The sequence below is a fragment of the Aspergillus welwitschiae genome (assembly GCF_003344945.1).
Source record: "Aspergillus welwitschiae strain CBS 139.54b unplaced genomic scaffold BDQ94scaffold_66, whole genome shotgun sequence".
NCBI classification, from domain to species: Eukaryota; Fungi; Ascomycota; class Eurotiomycetes; order Eurotiales; family Aspergillaceae; genus Aspergillus; species Aspergillus welwitschiae.
Genome location: NW_020798760.1, coordinates 25656 through 44195, shown reverse-complemented (window position 1 = coordinate 44195; position 18540 = coordinate 25656). Strand labels below are relative to the sequence as shown.

General features: G+C 48.0%; 7 protein-coding genes across 7 annotated transcripts; 3 read left to right on the top strand and 4 right to left on the bottom strand.

Moving 5' to 3' along the window:
- Positions 1-1447: 1447 nt before the first annotated feature.
- On the bottom strand, positions 1448-1921 carry BDQ94DRAFT_163836 (uncharacterized protein; the record flags this gene model as incomplete). The annotated part of the gene is made up of 2 exons (XM_026769825.1): positions 1448-1657; positions 1859-1921. The coding sequence occupies 2 exons, from the start codon at positions 1919-1921 to the stop codon at positions 1448-1450; spliced, it is 273 nt and encodes a 90-aa protein (XP_026620211.1).
- A 2193-nt stretch (positions 1922-4114) lies between these two features.
- BDQ94DRAFT_185147 (P-type ATPase) lies at positions 4115-5530 on the top strand (the record flags this gene model as incomplete). Its single annotated transcript, XM_026774806.1, has 5 exons — positions 4115-4276; positions 4328-4435; positions 4509-4900; positions 4955-5019; positions 5071-5530. The coding sequence occupies 5 exons, from the start codon at positions 4115-4117 to the stop codon at positions 5466-5468; spliced, it is 1125 nt and encodes a 374-aa protein (XP_026620210.1). The 3' UTR covers positions 5469-5530.
- Positions 5531-5871: 341 nt separating this feature from the next.
- Positions 5872-10035, top strand: BDQ94DRAFT_185145 (uncharacterized protein; the record flags this gene model as incomplete). Its single annotated transcript, XM_026774805.1, has 11 exons — positions 5872-5939; positions 6001-6193; positions 6252-6670; positions 6774-6857; positions 7205-7264; positions 7320-7373; positions 7425-7943; positions 7994-8143; positions 8193-9142; positions 9267-9328; positions 9365-10035. The coding sequence occupies 11 exons, from the start codon at positions 5872-5874 to the stop codon at positions 9509-9511; spliced, it is 2706 nt and encodes a 901-aa protein (XP_026620209.1). The 3' UTR covers positions 9512-10035.
- BDQ94DRAFT_154399 (uncharacterized protein) lies at positions 9300-10035 on the bottom strand. Its single transcript, XM_026768286.1, has one exon. The coding sequence runs from the start codon at positions 9838-9840 to the stop codon at positions 9556-9558; it is 285 nt and encodes a 94-aa protein (XP_026620208.1). The 5' UTR covers positions 9841-10035; the 3' UTR covers positions 9300-9555.
- A 1210-nt stretch (positions 10036-11245) lies between these two features.
- On the top strand, positions 11246-13207 carry BDQ94DRAFT_154398 (glycoside hydrolase family 71 protein). Its single transcript, XM_026768285.1, has one exon. It carries the CDS (start codon positions 11368-11370, stop codon positions 12760-12762), a length of 1395 nt encoding a protein of 464 aa, XP_026620207.1. The 5' UTR covers positions 11246-11367; the 3' UTR covers positions 12763-13207.
- A 2020-nt stretch (positions 13208-15227) lies between these two features.
- On the bottom strand, positions 15228-15610 carry BDQ94DRAFT_163832 (uncharacterized protein; the record flags this gene model as incomplete). The annotated part of the gene is made up of 2 exons (XM_026769824.1): positions 15228-15339; positions 15408-15610. The coding sequence occupies 2 exons, from the start codon at positions 15608-15610 to the stop codon at positions 15228-15230; spliced, it is 315 nt and encodes a 104-aa protein (XP_026620206.1).
- Positions 15611-16498: 888 nt separating this feature from the next.
- On the bottom strand, positions 16499-17389 carry BDQ94DRAFT_175830 (uncharacterized protein; the record flags this gene model as incomplete). Its single annotated transcript, XM_026772568.1, has 3 exons — positions 16499-16860; positions 16925-16998; positions 17055-17389. The coding sequence occupies 3 exons, from the start codon at positions 17387-17389 to the stop codon at positions 16499-16501; spliced, it is 771 nt and encodes a 256-aa protein (XP_026620205.1).
- Positions 17390-18540: the final 1151 nt, after the last annotated feature.

The following is an 18540-nucleotide window of genomic DNA, read 5'->3' as shown; positions in this document are numbered from 1 at the left end:
CACCAAGTCATCCTCTTGCCGATACGGATGCCGAACATGAAATTCGAAGGTTGCTGAACCTATCGATTCAGCGTTTGGGCTAGAAAATAACTCGCAGACAGCTGGCCAGGCAGCTGGCCGGTCAGCTGCGATACTCATTTATATCCTTGTATTACTGCATGACTTCACTTTTCTTTACTTTCATCATTAGTTCAAGTTGTGTTGAGCTACAGCGACGACCTTCCTACATCATGGCATGTGTTGCTTCGTGGTTACGTATATTTACTGCGAGCTTAAGAGAACTAATAGTATTTAGAGCTATATTCCTGCTTCAAACAATAAAGCACCTGCATAGCCAGCATCTTACTCAGCAAGCTCGATCAGGTATAAGAATGAGAATTGAATTGGATTGAAATGGTCACTAGCTATATCCTGCATTAAGCGGTTTTTTGTCGCTCTTGGCGTCGTTTAGTCTTCCTTCTCACCTCATGACGAAGCTTACAATAATATTGCATCAACAGACAACATAGCTGATAAGTATGAACCTTAGTTCTTGGTGCTATGCCCGACAGACAGCAAATCGTACTATCATTGAAATGGATTAAAGCGAACTGTCCTAAGCCGAATCGTCCTAGTCTATCGGCATGAGCGACGACGGTGTCATCACATCTCAAACCCCAGTGTGACTTATATGCTGATTCTCCATTCCCATTGCCTTTCTTTCTCAGGTTGCTCAGAATCACACGTGAATTTTTGAAGATCATATGTCAAGACAGATGTCTGCCAAGTAGACCAAAACGATATGTCGATGGCCACTAAGCAGCAGGGGTGACTCAAATGTCTCAACCTCATACATGAAGGATTTGTCTCTGATGTCCATGGAAACGCCGTCTATTTTGGTTTTCTGTACGGAAAATGCATCTGTGACGCTGCAAGTGATATCGAGCAATTAGCTCAGCGCTCTGACATTGCCCGCCTGGTAGTCACTATGCTTGGGTTGTACCTATACTTCACGTATTAGCTTAGTCGTTATAATATCTGTATACCATATACATACAAGGACTGCAGTTTCAAGTAGCACCCGGTCGAAAGGTAAAGAGTCGTAGTATAAACTAGTCCATTCACAACTATGCCACATAACATGCATGATGAAGACGTGGTTGTATTTAATGAAATTTGGGTTTTACTTGAGACAAGCCGGTGATGTCGGTGTTAGAAACTAACAGCATGACCTTGGAGAGTGAACTCTCAACTAAGATAATGACTTCAGATATACTCAGCTAATGTCAAGACGAAGGGTTAAAGATATATGGATTTGTTTTATCTGATCTCAAGAGAGTGGTTGGTTGTGTATTGGAAGAGGTGGTGGTCAGAGACCACGCAGGAAGAAAAGACGAAGGATCAGCTGACAGCTGCCTGGCTGCAGTGAATGTCTCAACAGTTAATGTAGACTATCTGAATGAATTAATCAGTACACCGGAATTGTCGACAACAAAATTTGAGTGACCAGTTCGAGAGCTTTCTGCCAGTCTTCCGGAGAGGTCACATCTCCGCTAACATAAGTTACGTTGGTCGAGAAGTCACCTTGTGAGTCTGCTGGGCCCGGCTCTACAATATCCAAGACTAGAACTCGAGCACCTTCGGCAATAAACTTGGACACAATTGCTTTGCCAAATCCCTGTGCTCCGCCTGTAACCAGAGCCGTCTTACCCTGAAGCCTCTGGACGGTGGCATACGTGCTCATGGGACCTGGCATTCTCAGTGAATTTTGAGTGTTTCGGTTGCTAGTAAACCTTCATTAAAGGTGAAATGCCCGGGAATATGGTATTAATATTCATGATAGTTAGGCTTCGCTATCGCACATTTGGTGGGGAGATACTCGCCAGCCCTCCGAGTCCCGCATTCCGGAGGTGAGGATGTCCGAATACGCTCCGGTGGACATGCTCCACCGGAGATATCCTCAGACAACCTTAGAATGCTGAACATCGGCGTATAGCATTTAATATAGATGTGGCTTGATTGTAGACTTAGCCAAAGTGTGATTACTAGAGAATAAGAGAAGTTAACTCTGCAATAATCTACCCACCGAATCTTAAGTGGCAAAATTACTTTTGCGCTGTGGAATCGGGGAACTAAGAATAACAACACTCGGGTAAATTTTCCGCGGTATCACAGTGGCCCAGGTAGTAGTTTCTTCCTTTCTTTATTGTCATTGTGTGAGCGATCAGTAACTCACTACGCTGTACAATGAATCAGTCATTTCTTTTGGCAGCTTAATTTCAAATCGATAATCGGGGCAGGCATCAAGGCACATTTGACAGAGAACAGTGTGTTTGAGTGGCAGAATAACTGGACGGGCAAGCGGTCAGATAAAGGGAAAAAGGGGCAACAGGTCTCACGTGTCCACATCTCCGTTTCTTTTCCTCCTTGGATTTACACATCTAGGAATACTACAGCTATCAGACAAGCACATGCTAGGTCAATGACCGGATGGCTTTGTAGTCAGAGGCAAGTGAAGATCTCGCAACCTTGTCGTGTCCTAAGGTAACTGACATGTGGGAGACTACCCCTCTTTCACAAACCGCCAAGTCCTGGGTTGACTCAAATTTGCGACATGAATTCAAGATACAGATAGAAAATTGACCTGTCGACAATTGCAAGTGATTAAGGTTGATTCCGCCAGCGAAACTTCTCGATTAGGAAGGCAGCTAGGCATTTAGGTTGGAAAGCAGTGTTATCGTGTGTACCAACCGTGCATGCTCAAAATAAAGAATGAAGATGTATCCGATCATGCGTGCTTTGAACTCCCAGCCTCGGCTCTAGTCACCATAGTCTATTTTCGCAATCATGCCTTATCCTTGCGGAGTTGAGCCTAGAGGCCCCATAATATGTGGCAATAGGTGTTTGTATCTGGGGAGAAGGTTGTGTGCCTGGGACTCGAGGAAATGTGGGCTGATGCCAATACGGGACCCAGGCTTCCTGACCGGTAATCACAGGAAGCTTTAAGCTTATCGACATCACTGAAAGCACCAGTCAAGTGGATCTACCCCGTGCTAGACATTGCCTTTTGCTGAAGATGATCGGTGTTTCCTTAACCAGACATCGTTTCGTTGGCCTACAATGGCCACTTATTAGCAGAGCACCACTGTAATCGAACAAAGACTGAGAAATAGACCCCTCCAGGCGAGTCCTTTCCATGTCGATAAATGGGTTAATATAAGGGATGAGTTAACTACCGGGTAATCAACGGCAAAAGTTGATTTCCGGAGAATTTTGAGTTTGGGTATTCAACATGAAACAACCGTTTGCGCCGGGGCTCTGGGAAGAGAGGGCCCCGCCTGGTCCTGTCCACTTACCTCTCATTCCATCCACGTTGTAAGCAGGACTAGCTTAATTTTTCTAGGTTTCACACCCAGAAGCCAATTTGTGCCACGGTCATGAGCTGACCAGGTTCACCAATTGGACCGATTGTTCGCAGGTCAGTAGGTAACCACGACCCGTTGTTCTGTGGACAGTTCGCAGCCCCCAATCCTTAACCCCTGAGCGTTTATAACTTAGCTGCCGTTGATCGTTTCGGCTGGCGGCTGAGAAACACCCACTGCAGGATTCGTGTCTCACCCGTTACTTCAGCCGGGCGTTTCAAAAGGGGCGCGGATGGCTTTGTCAATCAACGTTGCCTTTTTATCCAGGGGAGACATGAAATATCTCGCGGCTGTGGGACAAGTATTAGACTACAGGCGAGCCTAAATCGTCTTGAATGCACATGGACCGAGCTATCCGACTGCAGTTGATGCATCAACCTGTCAGAGTCAGATCGATCCGCAACATGGATGGGTCCCGCTGGGATCTGCTCCGCTTGGCTCACCCCCTGTCATTCTTCCAAAAAGATGGGTCTGCCTGCTCCTTGCAGGTAGATCAACTATTTTTCCGTCGACGATCATGTTCGACTTTTTGTTTGCGCAATCACTACTAGTCTGCCCACTTAGGAGACTTCACATAAATTGGTTTAGCTGAGGGGCCGCACGGATGAACATGTAAATAAAAGCATGCGTTAACCTCACTTGCAAGGCCTTTTGACGGCAGCCGGCATGCGATCAATTGGTTTCAATCAGTCATCAGGTCACCCCCTATCAGAATGGGCTCCTCGATGCCTCTTGTCGGTCATAGTCTGGCCATCTTTATCTGCGCGGCGGTAATGATGAGCGTGAGTATTATGGCGGTCGCGTTGCGCACCTTTGTTCGTCTTTATACGGTTCGCGCTTTTGGGTGGGACGATGCTTTGATGGTTGTCGCCTTGGTAGTAGTACGGATTATCTTACGATCACGACAGCGACTGATATTCACTTAGACATTATTTATAGCCCTGGATGCGTGTTGGATGGTTGCATCAAAGCGAGGTGTTGGGCATAAGAACGAGGACTTCACCGATCCTAAGACAATGGAGCAGGCTCTGCTGGTATGTATAATTTTCCCTCTGCCTCGACGCGAGTAACCCCATGAACATCCCTGCTCTGACTATACGAAAACAGTGGTGGTGGCTATGTCAAATGCTGTATAGTTGGTCGGCCGCGATCACCAAAATATCAATAGCCATAGCTCTACTCAGGCTAGCTGTGCAAAAAGCGCACCGCATTGTTCTGTGGGCAGTGACAGGACTTGTAGTAGTCGCTGGGATAATGATTTGGCTTGTCTTCCTAGCCGGCTGCCAACCCGTCTCTTATTTCTGGTCGCATGTCACTGCAAATCAGCATGGGAGCTGCATACAGCGGCAGATACTGTTGGACATTGGCTATCTCTACAGCTTCCTGATTGTGTTCTCCGATATTACTCTTGGGATCATGCCCGCCGTTCTGATCTGGCGCCTGCAAATGGACCGCCGGACAAAGATTGCATTAGCAGGAGTCCTTAGCCTAGGAGCACTGTACGTGCACCATTCCCTCGAGCTCAAGAAAGAAACATGCTGAACCTGTTTTAGAGAGAGCGTCGCCGTGATCATTCGAATCCCATACCTGCATACCTACCATGACACCAACCTTCTCTGTGAGTCAGGTCGAACCTGTCATTCCATCACCACGTCCCTAACCACAGCAGATGCAACCTACCAAATCGACTTTTGGTCCATCATCGAGATCGGAATCGGCATTACCGCAGGGAGTCTCGCCACCCTTCGCCCCTTATTTCTGTGGGTCTTCGAAACTCGATCATACTATGGAGGTAACTCTCGTGGCAAAAAGCGCAGTGAAGAGGCGCATCCTCTTTCGAACATCTCCACGGATGCTGAAAGATTACATAACTCAGAAAACTGGGGTGCGGATTTTGTTCCAGGCAAGTCGCAGACTCGTCTAGTAACCACCGTCACATCTCGTCTGAGCCATTCGGACAGAAATCGGGATGCTTTGACCCTGGGGGCTGGGTCATGGCAGGCTCTATATCAGGTCAATGTTCAGACAACAATCAAGATTTCAGAGGGAGTGGATGAAGCAATATAGTTGTGTTTCAGCACACCTGTATATATTTTCGTTTGTACTTTTCTACATAATGACAAGCCAACTAATAGTAATCTAGAATAGAGAAATTTCCCGATGATACTTTCCCCATTAAGCAACAAATAACATCACAAGTTCTGCAGTTGTCAGAGTCAGGATATAGGGTTAAGGCTTACCATTCTCCGGAGGGCATGGCGAACCGAGGACGGAACGGTGGATGGCAGTTCTAGCCGTCCCGCATGCATGATGAAGTTCGACCAATCATGTCCTTAAGAACCAAGTATACAAAAAGCCTCAGCATATCTATAAAAGCGAATATACTCGCTGTGGATGTATGACCATTCCAGAACAACAGATTCATTCCAATTGCTTCTCCCGATCAACTCTCAGTGACCACTGACTCAACATGTCTACTACCTTCGATCTTCGCAACCCCGGACGCCCAATCCACGTCGGCGTTGTCTTGCTCAATACGTGAGTTGCAATGCACACACGACTTCCTACGCAGTCCAGTAACTAAATATCCATAATACAGCGTAACCGAGCACCTCGACATCGCCCCCATCGGTTTCTTCCACAACTTCGGCAAAGACTTCATCAAGAACCTCCCACCCTTCGCCATCTCCCCCGAACTCAGATCCCAAGCCCTCGACTTCGTCACCCACTGGGTCACCGAAGATGGCAAGACACCCGGTTCTCTGAGCGGAAACCTCAAAGTCATCCCCACGGTACTATCCTACCCAATCCAAATCCTCCACATCACAACCATTTCATTAACTCCCGCAGGACTCCTTCACCACCTGCCCACCCCTCGACATTGTCCTCATCGGAGCCGGCCAAATGGGGTACCAAGCCACCACCACAGAGAAGGACTTCCTCCGGAAGTGCTACGCGGAGTGTTCGGCGTTCCTGTCTGTTTGCGGCGCATCAGACGCCCTTCTAGCGACGGGCATCCTGGAAGGCAAGACGGCGACAGGTCCACTTTCGTTCTTGCCGTTGTTTCGCCAAATGTCACCTGGAACCAACTGGGTGGAGAAGAGATGGGTAAGGGATGGGAAGATCTGGACTACGGGGACGTTGTTGAATGGGCTGGATATGATTGCTGCGTTTGGGAGGGAGGTCTGGGGTGGTGAGGGGTCGTTGGTGGAACATGTGCTTAGGACGGGGTATTTTCCGAGCAGGGATGTGGATTATGAGGATGAGGTGTGAGGTTGGGGATTGAGGAAATGGTCGTCAGACATTTTGAAGTGTCGCACTGTTGCTTTGAGTAGTAGCATTGGCGAAACTATATTATATATATTCTTTTAGCCCATTTGGAAGAATGCCGTTCCAACAGACGGTATTGGGAAGAAGTCACGGTGACGGAGAAGAGACAGTGTTGATTCCAATCAGGTAACCTATGACGCATGATACTTTCTTCACAAACGTCGAATTCAAAGACTACATTAGAGCAGACCACTGTTTGAGGCGACTCGGGACATTGTGTAGACTGCATACTAAGCAGATGCCATCAGCGCTAATCCCATTCGGGAGGTCCGGTTAAACCTGCCATCCGCCCGTCAGCTCGGCTTGGCTTTCCCTCCGCACCTCCATATACTCCTGCGCTCTATCTGACTGTCATCACCATCAATCGTTCTTCAATCCATCTATCGCTCTCTCTTGGGAGTAATCATGATGGCAGACAGTTATAAATTTATCTGTCCACGACCGCGGACCTCCAAAGCTTGCGATCCATGTAGGACGCGCAAAATCCGGTGTATACCCAACGAGAAAGGGAGCGGAACAGACGCCTGTCGAAGGTATGTAATGATTGGCCAGTAATGTATGCTTAGTTCACCATATTGACTGGAATAGATGCGCAAAGCTTGGGTATACATGTATAATTACGGGGAGTGTTTCATCGACGACGTGCGTGTCCTATATTCACTCAATCTCTACCATTTTGCTGATCGCGAATAGGAGTGAAAAGAGTCCGAGAAGCCAAGTAGTGAAGGCTCCTACTCATCATGGTAATGATGTTGTCTCGGGGCTGTTTCAGAAGAGGCCTAAAGAGGAGGACGACCAAGTGATGCAGCTGCGCAAACTACATCGCGGTCTATTGCAAGGCCACACTGTAGAAGAAGGGGATACTTGTACACCCAGAGATACCACACCCAACGTCGGTGATGCTGTAGACTGTGAGTTGAGGTCTAGCAGAATGAACCTCAACATGAACGAGGCCGAGGAGTTACTGTTACAGTTCCGGCAGCAAAGGGCATACTTCCCGTTCATTGAAGTGCCCGAGGTGACTACGGCAGCATCAATGGCAGCATCGCAACCCTTCTTATTACTGGCTATTCTGACTGTGTCCTTGACGCGAAAGCCACTTTTGCAAAAGAGGCTGGATGAACGTTTTCGTCGTGTGTTAAGTGAGCGGATAATATTCTATGGGGAAAAGAGCATGGATTATGTTCAAGGTCTACTGGTTTATATGGCATGGTATGCTACATAATCATGTGTAGTGACTGGTATTAACAGTGATGATCTAGGCGTCCCTTACATATCCGACCCCTCAGTCGCCAGGGCTCGCAATTTATGCAGATACTTGTGACCATGATAATTGACCTGAAGCTTACGGACAACATGCATGACAAGGCTGCCCGAGATGTCTGCCTTGGGTGTTTTAGTCTTTCGTCTCTGTGAGTCTTTCCCGGATGATTTGGGTTAAGTGTCTAACAAACTATACAGACCGTCTGTTGGCTTCCGCCGGCGTGGTGATGATGGGGCGTATAAGTATCTCAAAGAAGCGGTGGATGCCAATAAGCGACTAAAGCAGCCGTATGATGAGAGGTTCCAATTGTCTGAACTTCACGTCCTATTTGAGGAGATCATACGATGCCAATTCGAATGTAGCTCGATGAAATGTCCGATCATCAAGACGCAAAGAATTGAAGAGAAAATGGAATCTCTTCGCCTGGAGCTACAGATATTTGAACGAGTCCATGATGCCAACAGCAGTATGTACATCAACCTATCCCAGCCACTGTGTACTAACATACCTACTGTCCCTCTACGTCTTTTCATGTTATCACTGAAAGTGCACATCGCACTTCTACCTTTCCGAATCCTCGATCCTAGATCAAGCAACATACCCAACCACGAACACTTATTCGACCAAGCCACTTCCTGCGTCACAGAAATCCGGTCATTCTTCGAATACTTCCTTTCCATCCCACAGGATCAATACATATCCTTCTCAATTCGAGACTGGTGCCAGTTGATTCTAACCATCAGCGCATCTTCACATATCTGTTTCTTATCCCCTGCCCAAATGAGCCCAACATGGAACGACTTCCGAACCAGGACACGATCAAGCATGTTAATCTACCTCGAGAGTCTTTCTCATCGAATGTCAAGGCTTTCAGTGACAAAGACCGGAGATACACCCGATGTATTCTTCATGTTCAAATCGGTATTGGATATCGTTTTGTCAACGTATGCTCCGGCTAGCGGGGAGTCTTCATCATCAATGTCAATGGGCAGTAGGGGGAAATCTTCTATAGGGGAGGACATTTGTCGGGATGTGGCTGCTGGTCCGCCTACACCTTCGACCCGCTGTCCGATGGTAAATGGGAGCATCCGAGAGTCAGAGTTCTGGGAAGCTATGAAACAGAGTGATGTGTTCCTGGAAGGGTTGGGTAATGGGTCAAATGGCCAGGATATGTTTACGTCAGGGATATCGGGTGTAGACAGCCTGCTTGGTGATTGTGCAGACTGGCCGAGTATATTTTCAGAATGGGTCAATGTATCTATCAATTGAAGATGTGTATATTTGTCTCGCTCTATATATAACTTTTGGAGACGAATTCTTCAAAGTGGCTTGCGTGAACAGCTTCTGAGGGTCTTGGTCCTTCCGTAAGGTTTCTTCCCCTGGTGTTTGCATTCGAGCCTCTGCTTACGCAGCCCTAGACGAAGATTTCTCGCATACACCCCAGAAAAGGAGATATGGTTGCCGACGAGCTCCCTTAGCTAAAGTCATCACAGACAGTTCTTGTATTTGTGGTTGACCGTTGAGTATAAGTAGTCGCTTTGACGTATGTGTGGTCGAGAACTAGAAAGTGTAAGGAGCTGCGATCAAAACGAGCCAGGGGATCGGAATCAATAGGTAGAATTTTACCAGCCCCTGCTGCTGATTGCTGCTGATAGGGGTACAATAGAAAATATCCCACTTCCTCTTTACCCTGTAGATTAATGGCCTGACATAAGACTGTCGGGTATCGCTGTTTCTAGCTTGCAGTCCCAGCACGTATCTAGCCATTAAGCACCAAGAGACTACGAGGCTGAGAGAATTATGCTCCTTGCGTGTTCGTCCGTAAAACCAAACAATATGACTCATGGATAGTGAATTTAGGCGGACACGTATTTTGAGATAAGAGCGAAATTAAAATGTGATCTAGAGTCAGTCACTAGCAGGGAAGAGGGATGTATATGTTGGTGTAACCGGGTGCCCCTGGATACGCGGAAAGTCGACCCGGTGAGCGAACGCATCCTAGATTTGAGAAGTACGGAGTAGACATCGAGCAAGGAAGATGTTGGATCGCTGGTATGCGACCAGGAAAATATTCCTGTGGTTTAATGAAGGAGATTCGCAGGCAGGTGGCAAACCAATTAGCCGTGACTAGCGGAGAGAGGTATGGAGACAAAGAGTCGATGCTGGGGGCGAAGTGTTGGGATTCAGCCTTATATTAAGCTGTATTAATATTAAGCTGTAGATCATGGTGAACTCGACACACTAATATAACAAAGTTTTCTCTCTGATGCCGTTTGGGAGAAAATGAAGAAGGGATTCAAGTCGGACCTTTAACAGCAACCTTGCGTCCTTTTCAAACACTCGGTCAGAAGCGCTGCACGACATGAACTGGTCAGTGTGGGTGGTGGAGCCAAATTTCTGACAGGTCAGCTGTTGGTGACTTGAGACCAGGTGAACCTGTTTCAGTTTGCACCAGCCCCTGGATAGCTTCGTTTCATCGTAGAATTTTCGGCCCCATATACCCATGCCACCGTTCGATTTCATTGGTGTGTGCCCGGATGGTGGTTAATCAATGCAAGTATCCGCCTGGCTGCAGGGCTATCGCAGCATCAACATTGGTGTTTGGTGTCTCGGGGCCCCCACTAACACCGAGTCAGCGCTAAGCATGGCCGCAGCCCATTGGTGTGAACAGCCTTGCGCCGTTGCACCTTCGGATCCATCCAGGATCTAAGCTAAAGGCGTTCATTGGCGAGCCGTAAATGAGATCATTCCGATTAAATTGCACTGACCACATCGTCCTGATAAGCTTCTGTTCTTTGTTTCCGATCCTTTGTCTACTTTTTGGTCGGGAAATGAACCATACTACATAGAACCGAATTTCCAATCTTAATTATCAACAATATGGGGCCCAAAATACCCATCACACACACGCCATACTACTAATTTCCCACGAGGCTTCCTCGGATGCGATGGACTGACTCATGACTGGAGAAAATGTTCCTGATTGCCCTCACATCGACCCACGCGATGGGTGAAAGTACAATCAGCAATGGATCTAGCAAACGCCCCGCCCGATGGCAACCAGCCTGTAAGATGCCACAATCATCCTGACGGCTTGCATTAGTCTGTCCTGATATTGCAGATGGGATAGAGAAAATCCTCCCATTGGTCACAGCCCTGCATCGCGAAGCCCATTTTATTGATTGGCTCGCACAAGGCAGCCGTTTATAAAGACTCGAATGCCTCCGAACCAGTCCCAGCATCACGCCCACTTTCCTTCACCACCCACCCGGGCTATCTGCCCACAGTCACTCCTTTATCGAACTACTACAGTTCACATTTTATCCTTCAATTCTATTCCACTCGTGCAGACAGGCTAGACGCCCTCTCGCGATGAACTTGTTCTCCATCGCCCTCCTCGGGCTCCTATGGGCCAACCAGGCGCTGGGCGCCGCCGTGTTCGCCCACTTCATTGTCGGCAACGCATGGAACTACACCCTTGCCGACTGGGAAGATGATATGACACTGGCCCAGGAGGCCCATATCGACGCATTCGCCTTGAACATGGGGTACGGCGACTCGTCCACAGCAACCCAAGCTGCTCTCGCCTTCGAAGCAGCCAACAAAGTCGGCTTCAAACTTTTCTTTTCCTTCGACTACGAAGGAGGCACCGGTGCCTGGCCGGAATCCGACATTCTCACTTACCTCCAGAAATACGCTTCCAACTCCGCCCACTACAAGTATAACGGAAAAGCGTTCGTCTCCACCTTTGAAGGTACTGCCTACGCGACGGATTGGAAATCTATCAAGTCCGAGGTTGACTGCTTCTTCGTCCCGGACTGGTCCTCCCTCGGCGCAGAGGGCGCATATGAGGCTGGTGGGGGAGGTATTGTCGATGGTCTCTTCAGCTGGGGTGCCTGGCCATCCGGCCCGAACAACATGAGCAATGCTACCGATCTCACTTACCTCGACCTCGACATTCCCTACATGATGCCTGCCTCCCCGTGGTTCTACACCAATCTCGCTTCATACAGCAAGAACTGGCTCTGGCGCGGCGACAGCCTGTGGCACGATCGCTGGGAGCAGATCTGGGATCTGCAGCCGGAGTGGGTGGAGATCCTCACCTGGAACGACTACGGCGAGAGCCACTACATTGGACCTATCCGCGAAGATGCGATTAGTCTTATGACCACTGGTGGTGCACCACTTAACTACATCGAGAACATGCCTCATGATGGATGGAGAGATCTCCTCCCCTTCGCTATTGACACTTACGTGAATGGAAACGCTACTCTCGGCGATGAAGGCATCGTCACCTGGTACCGACCGAACCCTTCTGAGGCCTGCGGCACCGGAGGTACGACGGGTAATACCGCGAGCGAGGGACAGACGCTGTACCCACCTGCTGAAGTAGCTGAGAACAAGATCTTCTACTCTGCGATGCTTCATTCGCATGCCAATGTCACTGTCACCGTCGATGGAAAGTCGTTGGGCGCTACTTGGGCCCGACACGGCCGGAACAGCGGCGCGGGACTCTATCATGGCGCCGTGGAGTATGGCAGTGCGACTGGTAAGGTGGTTGTTAGCATCACTCGGGATGGAGAGACGCTGGCCAGTGTGGCTGGCGAGTCGATCAATGCGACATGTGTGAGCGACTTGTCCAACTGGAATGCTTGGGTGGGATCTAGCGTTACAAAGAAGACGAATTCCCGTCGTGACACTACACCACGGGTGAAGAGTAGGCATGCGCACCGTCATGTTGGTAGAGGACATACCCATTCTCATTGATGCAGGCATGGTGGGTGTTTAGATTTCAATTCAGTTCGATTCAACTTGTACTATGTTACGTTATTGATCCAGTGATATGAGACGCAAGCTGTATACTTCTCTACGTATTGGTGCCTTGGAAAGTCTGAAAATGCAATGAGGTGGCATATTCCGGCCGGAAGTGTGTTCCTGTGACCGCGAGACAGCTATTAGTCGATGGTGTGCCTTGACTTGGTCTATCGCTACTTCTCCCCCTTGGCTAAGTCTGGCTTGTGCTGCTATCAATAAAGCCTTTGGGGGTCGACTGTCCAAAAGTTGAGAGAGGTGTCTTTTAGGTGCCCGTGTCATGGGGCCTAAGTTTCCCCATATGCTCTGGCGCATCCACTCTAAAATATAACGATGTTTTCTGTTAGACTGAGACGGACGAACTCTATTTATAGTCTACAATGTATACACAATGAAGGAACTATACTTTCTTTCACCGGAGATGTGCATTGCGTGTTGCTCAAAGCGCCCCAGCGTGTTTCTGAATGTGCCATGAGAGGAAACGTCTCACCAGGGTAATTCTCCAACATCACTTGCTGGATAAACAGGCCAACATGGTGAAGATTTCCGGCGCTGCTCTTATGAGAGCCATTTTATAACGTGTAAACTTCATAGATATAATCTGCAGTGCCCTAGACGGCCTCATGGGGCACATTTTGACCTAAGTTGTCATCGGTCTACCACTTGTGATCTGCAGGATGTATTAGCAGTCTATCCATACGGCCGTACTGCTTAAGCGGTTACAACATCTAAAGCTACTGTGGGTACCTCCTAGCTACTGACGCGCCGCTGGTGCTATTACTCGTGCCCAATATTAGTAATGCTAGATCAAACAATCCCATGTCGCCTGCCAGATACTAATTACTTGGTATATATCTTGGCCTCACTAGGGCCCCAAGAAAGAAATAGCGAAACAGGGATACGATCACTTACTCTCAGTGAAATGTATGGAGATTTCTGTCGAAGCCTGTCTTCCACGTAAAGCAATACAGCCTTGAAAATATCAGTGTTGTAGGTACTATATAGTTGCTCCACTCTTAATATAATTTGTCTCTTCTCTTACCTGCTGGGCCTCTTCTTCCTGCCTTCCCAGTAAACTGCTCAATATTTCTATTTTAGTTCTATTATCAATAAATACTATTCAGCGTTGGATTAACTTCCTTTTAATATAAATAATAATCTTTACTTTTATGACTGCCGTACTGGAAATCGCCTGGCTCTATGCTATGTATGTATGAATATATTATATTATTAATAAAATAGAGACCTCATAATTAATAGATCATTTCAGTCTTTTAACTATAGCTACTGTTAAGAAGACCCAGATAACCCGGTAAGATTGTACTGAGATAAATAGTCCTATACTAGTCTGGGAACTACTGCATTTAATGGAGTACTGATATGGACTGTATATTTTTAACCATCGAAGTCTCAGTGTATGACGCCACTACCGAGCCCCCTGAGGGTGAAAAACTCGTTGAATAGCCTGGGGGCGTTTTCCTTTTTCTTTTCTTTTCTTTTCTTTTCTTTTCTTTTTTTTTTTTTTTGTTGTCTGTCTCTGTGTCTGTTGTTGTGTCTGTGTGTGTCTGTGTGTGCGTTGTGGGATGGGCGGTCTTTGTTTATCTGTGTATACTCTTTCATGATAGTATTTCTTATCGTATATATGAATAGTAATTAGATCGTCGGAAGTCATGTTTCAAGTCCTTTGTGCGCTGGTACAGAAAGCAAAAGCTGCAGATGAAGCGAGGTCTAGAGCCCGAAAATTCAAGAATTCGTGGTAAATGCAATTGTAGAGTTCTATCCAATCCTCGCGTGGCGGAAATAAGTTAGGCGGAAATCACCACTCGGCCAAGACCAAAACGGTTCAAGGTAGCAGCAATAGAAAGGGCTCGCTCTTTCGTCGGCGCTATACTCTGGCGCTGCCAACAATAGTTATCCAGGTACCAGATCTTTACTACACAGTGCTTGGCGCCATGGTAAATGAAGCAGTTCAAGAAGTATCACGTTTCACCCATGAGTGACCTGTTCAAAATTGGGACTCAGGGGAATTGGGTGCCAGAAAGCACCAAGCGTCTCTCCACCGAGATAACAGTTGTCTGTCTAATATACTATGTATTTTTAAGTCATAATATGGAGACACTTACTAGTACACCTTTGCGGTCCCCAGTGAACTCATTCAAATAAAGCTAGTACTTAAACCGTCTGGGAGGTCTTGTGAGTAGCAACAAATCGATAGTAACGATGAAAGAATAACCTCATCAACAAAAGAAGTTTAGCTAGTATTGTAGACCCTTGCCCAAAAATATAGAAGCCTTCACGTCATCCTGTCATTTTGTGGACCAACATATAGGAAAACCTCTTCGTGCCATGGGTTCTTCTCGACCCTTGAGCTAGGCTTCCGTTGGTCCCAGATGGCTTACCTAGGTAGGACCACCCGAGGCTCAGCCAAATATGAGTCTAACACGACCATGATGCTCATGAAGAGCTCTTAAGAGCGGACCGAAATCGTGTTGGTTGTAGTTGATGCAGTTGGGTTGACTCAGTTCATCACCCCTAGGGATCATATTAGTCATTCAAACTCAAAGAAAAGGGCCGATGTGTAGTAGAGGTGGACTGGATACGCTATAACTTTCATGCCCCATTGAAGTCCAAGCATCAAAACAACAAACAAAGCCATGGCTGTGAAGAAAACTCGGACATCATCAGGTAGCCAGGGGATCTTGGATGAAGGCAGACTGAACGCCGGATTAAGTGTTGATGGGCTGCTTGCTTTGATGATCTGAGCTTCTGGTATTTCTGCTTTCATCAACTTATTGGCTGGCATTTTGGCTTTCATGGTCTGATCGGCTGGCATTTTCTTGTATCACAGGATAATAGAGAGACTACCTAGAAGGTAGGAAGAAAGAGACTGGAATGGAAGAGAGCAGGAATTTAAATTTATATTCGTTGGCATAGGTAATGATGATGCACGTCGGCGGAAATTGGTTCCAACGGTTACTCGTCGCTGACACTAGATCTTAGCCACAGGCAAAACAGGGAAAGCCGCAAGGTCGCCATAGCTGACAGGCAGAATATATGCCATAGTCAGACGTTTATCTGCAGTCGGTCTCGATATCTACGGTATATACTACTGCGTCTATTTGATCACGCAAACAAGTTAGTGCTACTATGAGATTTACAACACATCCACTGCTGATCTAATTGACGCATTTATGCGCTCTATGCAGACGCCATTATGATATGATGTGGCAGTGCTTTCAGCCTTCATAACCTGGCACCTTCTCGACAGCACCTCAAAACCTTCCTACACATTAGCCCAACACCAGAACTTCTACCTAGAGGGCATCAGATTTCTGTGCCTAACACGATGACATAAAAAAGATTGAGATTGGAAAATACCACACAGTCCTGCACTACTCCACAACGACCACCGTCCTTGATCCTAAGCTCAAGCAGTAGGATCGTCATTCTACTGTTGTTGGTAGCAGTCCTCGCACCATTAATTCAGTCAATTTTGGCTGGGTATAGCTTAAGCTTATATAAAATACAATCTAATCTATACAGATAAGATATACAGCGTCACGTAGACGCCCATCTCGTACAAAAGAAATAAGTATAACCGAGATGGAGAAACGAACAAAAACACCCACAAATCCACAAACAGGCAGAATAAACACAAGGAAATGGAAGAGCACCGAACGCAGACAGAAAACTAATGACCGGGGACGGAGGGCGACACGTATGCTCCCTTGGGGAGGGTAAGTGAGGAGACGCGTCTTAGGAGCTGGGGGCGGCTCTGTTGGATGGCTGGTGGGGGGAGAAGGGCTGGGATGGAGGGGGGCGAGGCTTGGGGTGGGATGGCGCAGAACATGACGCCAGGCTGGGGGGAGCTGACGGAGGTGGCATCGGAGGGGGGGACGGAGGAGGGAGCGGCGGAGGCCCGGGACGAGGGGGGCGCAGGGGTGGAGGAGGAGGGATCCTGGGCGGAGGACGAGGGGGGCGCAGGGGTGGAGGAGGAGGGACCCAGGGCGGAGGACGACGAGGCGGCGGCGGGGGTGGAGGAGGCCTGGGTGTCTAAGTTTCAATATGAGTATAAAGTTCGCTAGTTTATCCTTGGTTCTTGTGCAGATAGACTCACTCGGCTTATGATCGTGCCTGACCACCCAGGCCTCCTCCACAGTCATCGGCGTATACCTGCCGGTATGGGGCCAGCTTCACATTGCTGGTTGGTATCATGCCCTAATCATAACATATGGTTGTACACATACCGGAACCTGGACCATTGGGTGGCCATAGAGTACCCCCCAGCCGCAACAAGAAACCCAAACGAAAGAACAACGATGACCAGGCACATAGCCTGGGCAGTAACCCAGGGGTCCCTGGCGCCGCCGGGGAAGGCGACGGAGGCACCCAGGACCGACAAGGACGAAGGGGGGGTGGCCGCCGGACCAGGGAGGAGGACGGTGGCGGTGGCGGTGGTGGTGATGGTGGTGGTGATGGTGGTGGTGATGATGGTGGTGATGATGGTGGTGATGATGGTGGTGATGATGGTGGTGATGATGGTGGTGATGATGGTGGTGATGGTGGTGGTGATGGTGGTCATGGTGCTGGTGCTGGTGCTGGTGTTCACGAAGTGTAAAAAAAAAGTGATGATTGCAGGGACGGGGGGAGGGAGGCGGACAAGGTACGATATTGGAAAACAAATCGCTACATGGGCTGTCACTATATAAATATAGTTGTTCATGTTTGTTCTACTTGGAAGGAGCAGGCATCTAAGGTGAGTAGAGGAAATAGCGACTACATTAGTAGCTAACCTAGACCCAATCTCCCGCAATTTACCCTACCAAGCCTACTGGGCTTTAGACGCTATGTTTAGATTGCCGAGCAGATCGATATATCATGTAGAAGAGTTCGAGCCAGTCTGAAGGGGTGGAAGGTTTTCAAGGTTGAAAGCAGGCCCACGTCACCATAATCGGCCATGATGACATTGAAAAGAAGGAGGCATTGATGCGTCAAGCAGATCCGCAGCGGCCCTGTTCTCATGACATATCTCTCAGTAAGAGACCACCGACTCCGTATCAGATTACAAACTGTTTCACGGCCTGCAACGTTGCTTAGGCAGGAGCGGGGACATCCCACAACGATCAGGCATCGCACATGAATATGGCTTACATGCTGGCTACTGCTGTGGACCGGCCTTCTCCGCCAACTCAAAAAGTACCCGTATACTGTTGACGAAGATAAAAGCTGGAAATCAGAGGACTGGTCACCTGAGACCGGCATAAGTTTCTCTACCTAAACTTCAATTGCCTAGCTAGGAATTTTCCAAATGATGAAGGCCCCGTCGACACGACCCACCGATACAGACGATACTCATGGCAATAGGCAGGCCACTTTATGGAAGACGAAGCCAGTACATTCCAATGATAACACTCTATACCTATGAATATCTGTACCCCGATTTTAGTCGGTTATGGAGTCAGGCCTTTGGCTGCGTGGTAACGGAGTACACATACTCCTCTGATGCGGCACATGCCGTTGCGATGCCTTCCTGTTGCTGGTGCAATCTGCAGACTTCGCTCCACCGGCGGAGGAAGACCAAAGTGTACTAAAGCGTCAAAGCACATAAATCTCGTGCATAGCTGCCTGTGAAGGGATTAATGCCTCCCAGAGGCTCGCAGATCAAGTTCGATGCCATATTATATTGTCTTTCTCCTTTTCATTCGTATTTCGAGGCTTGTCTTCGTATATTAT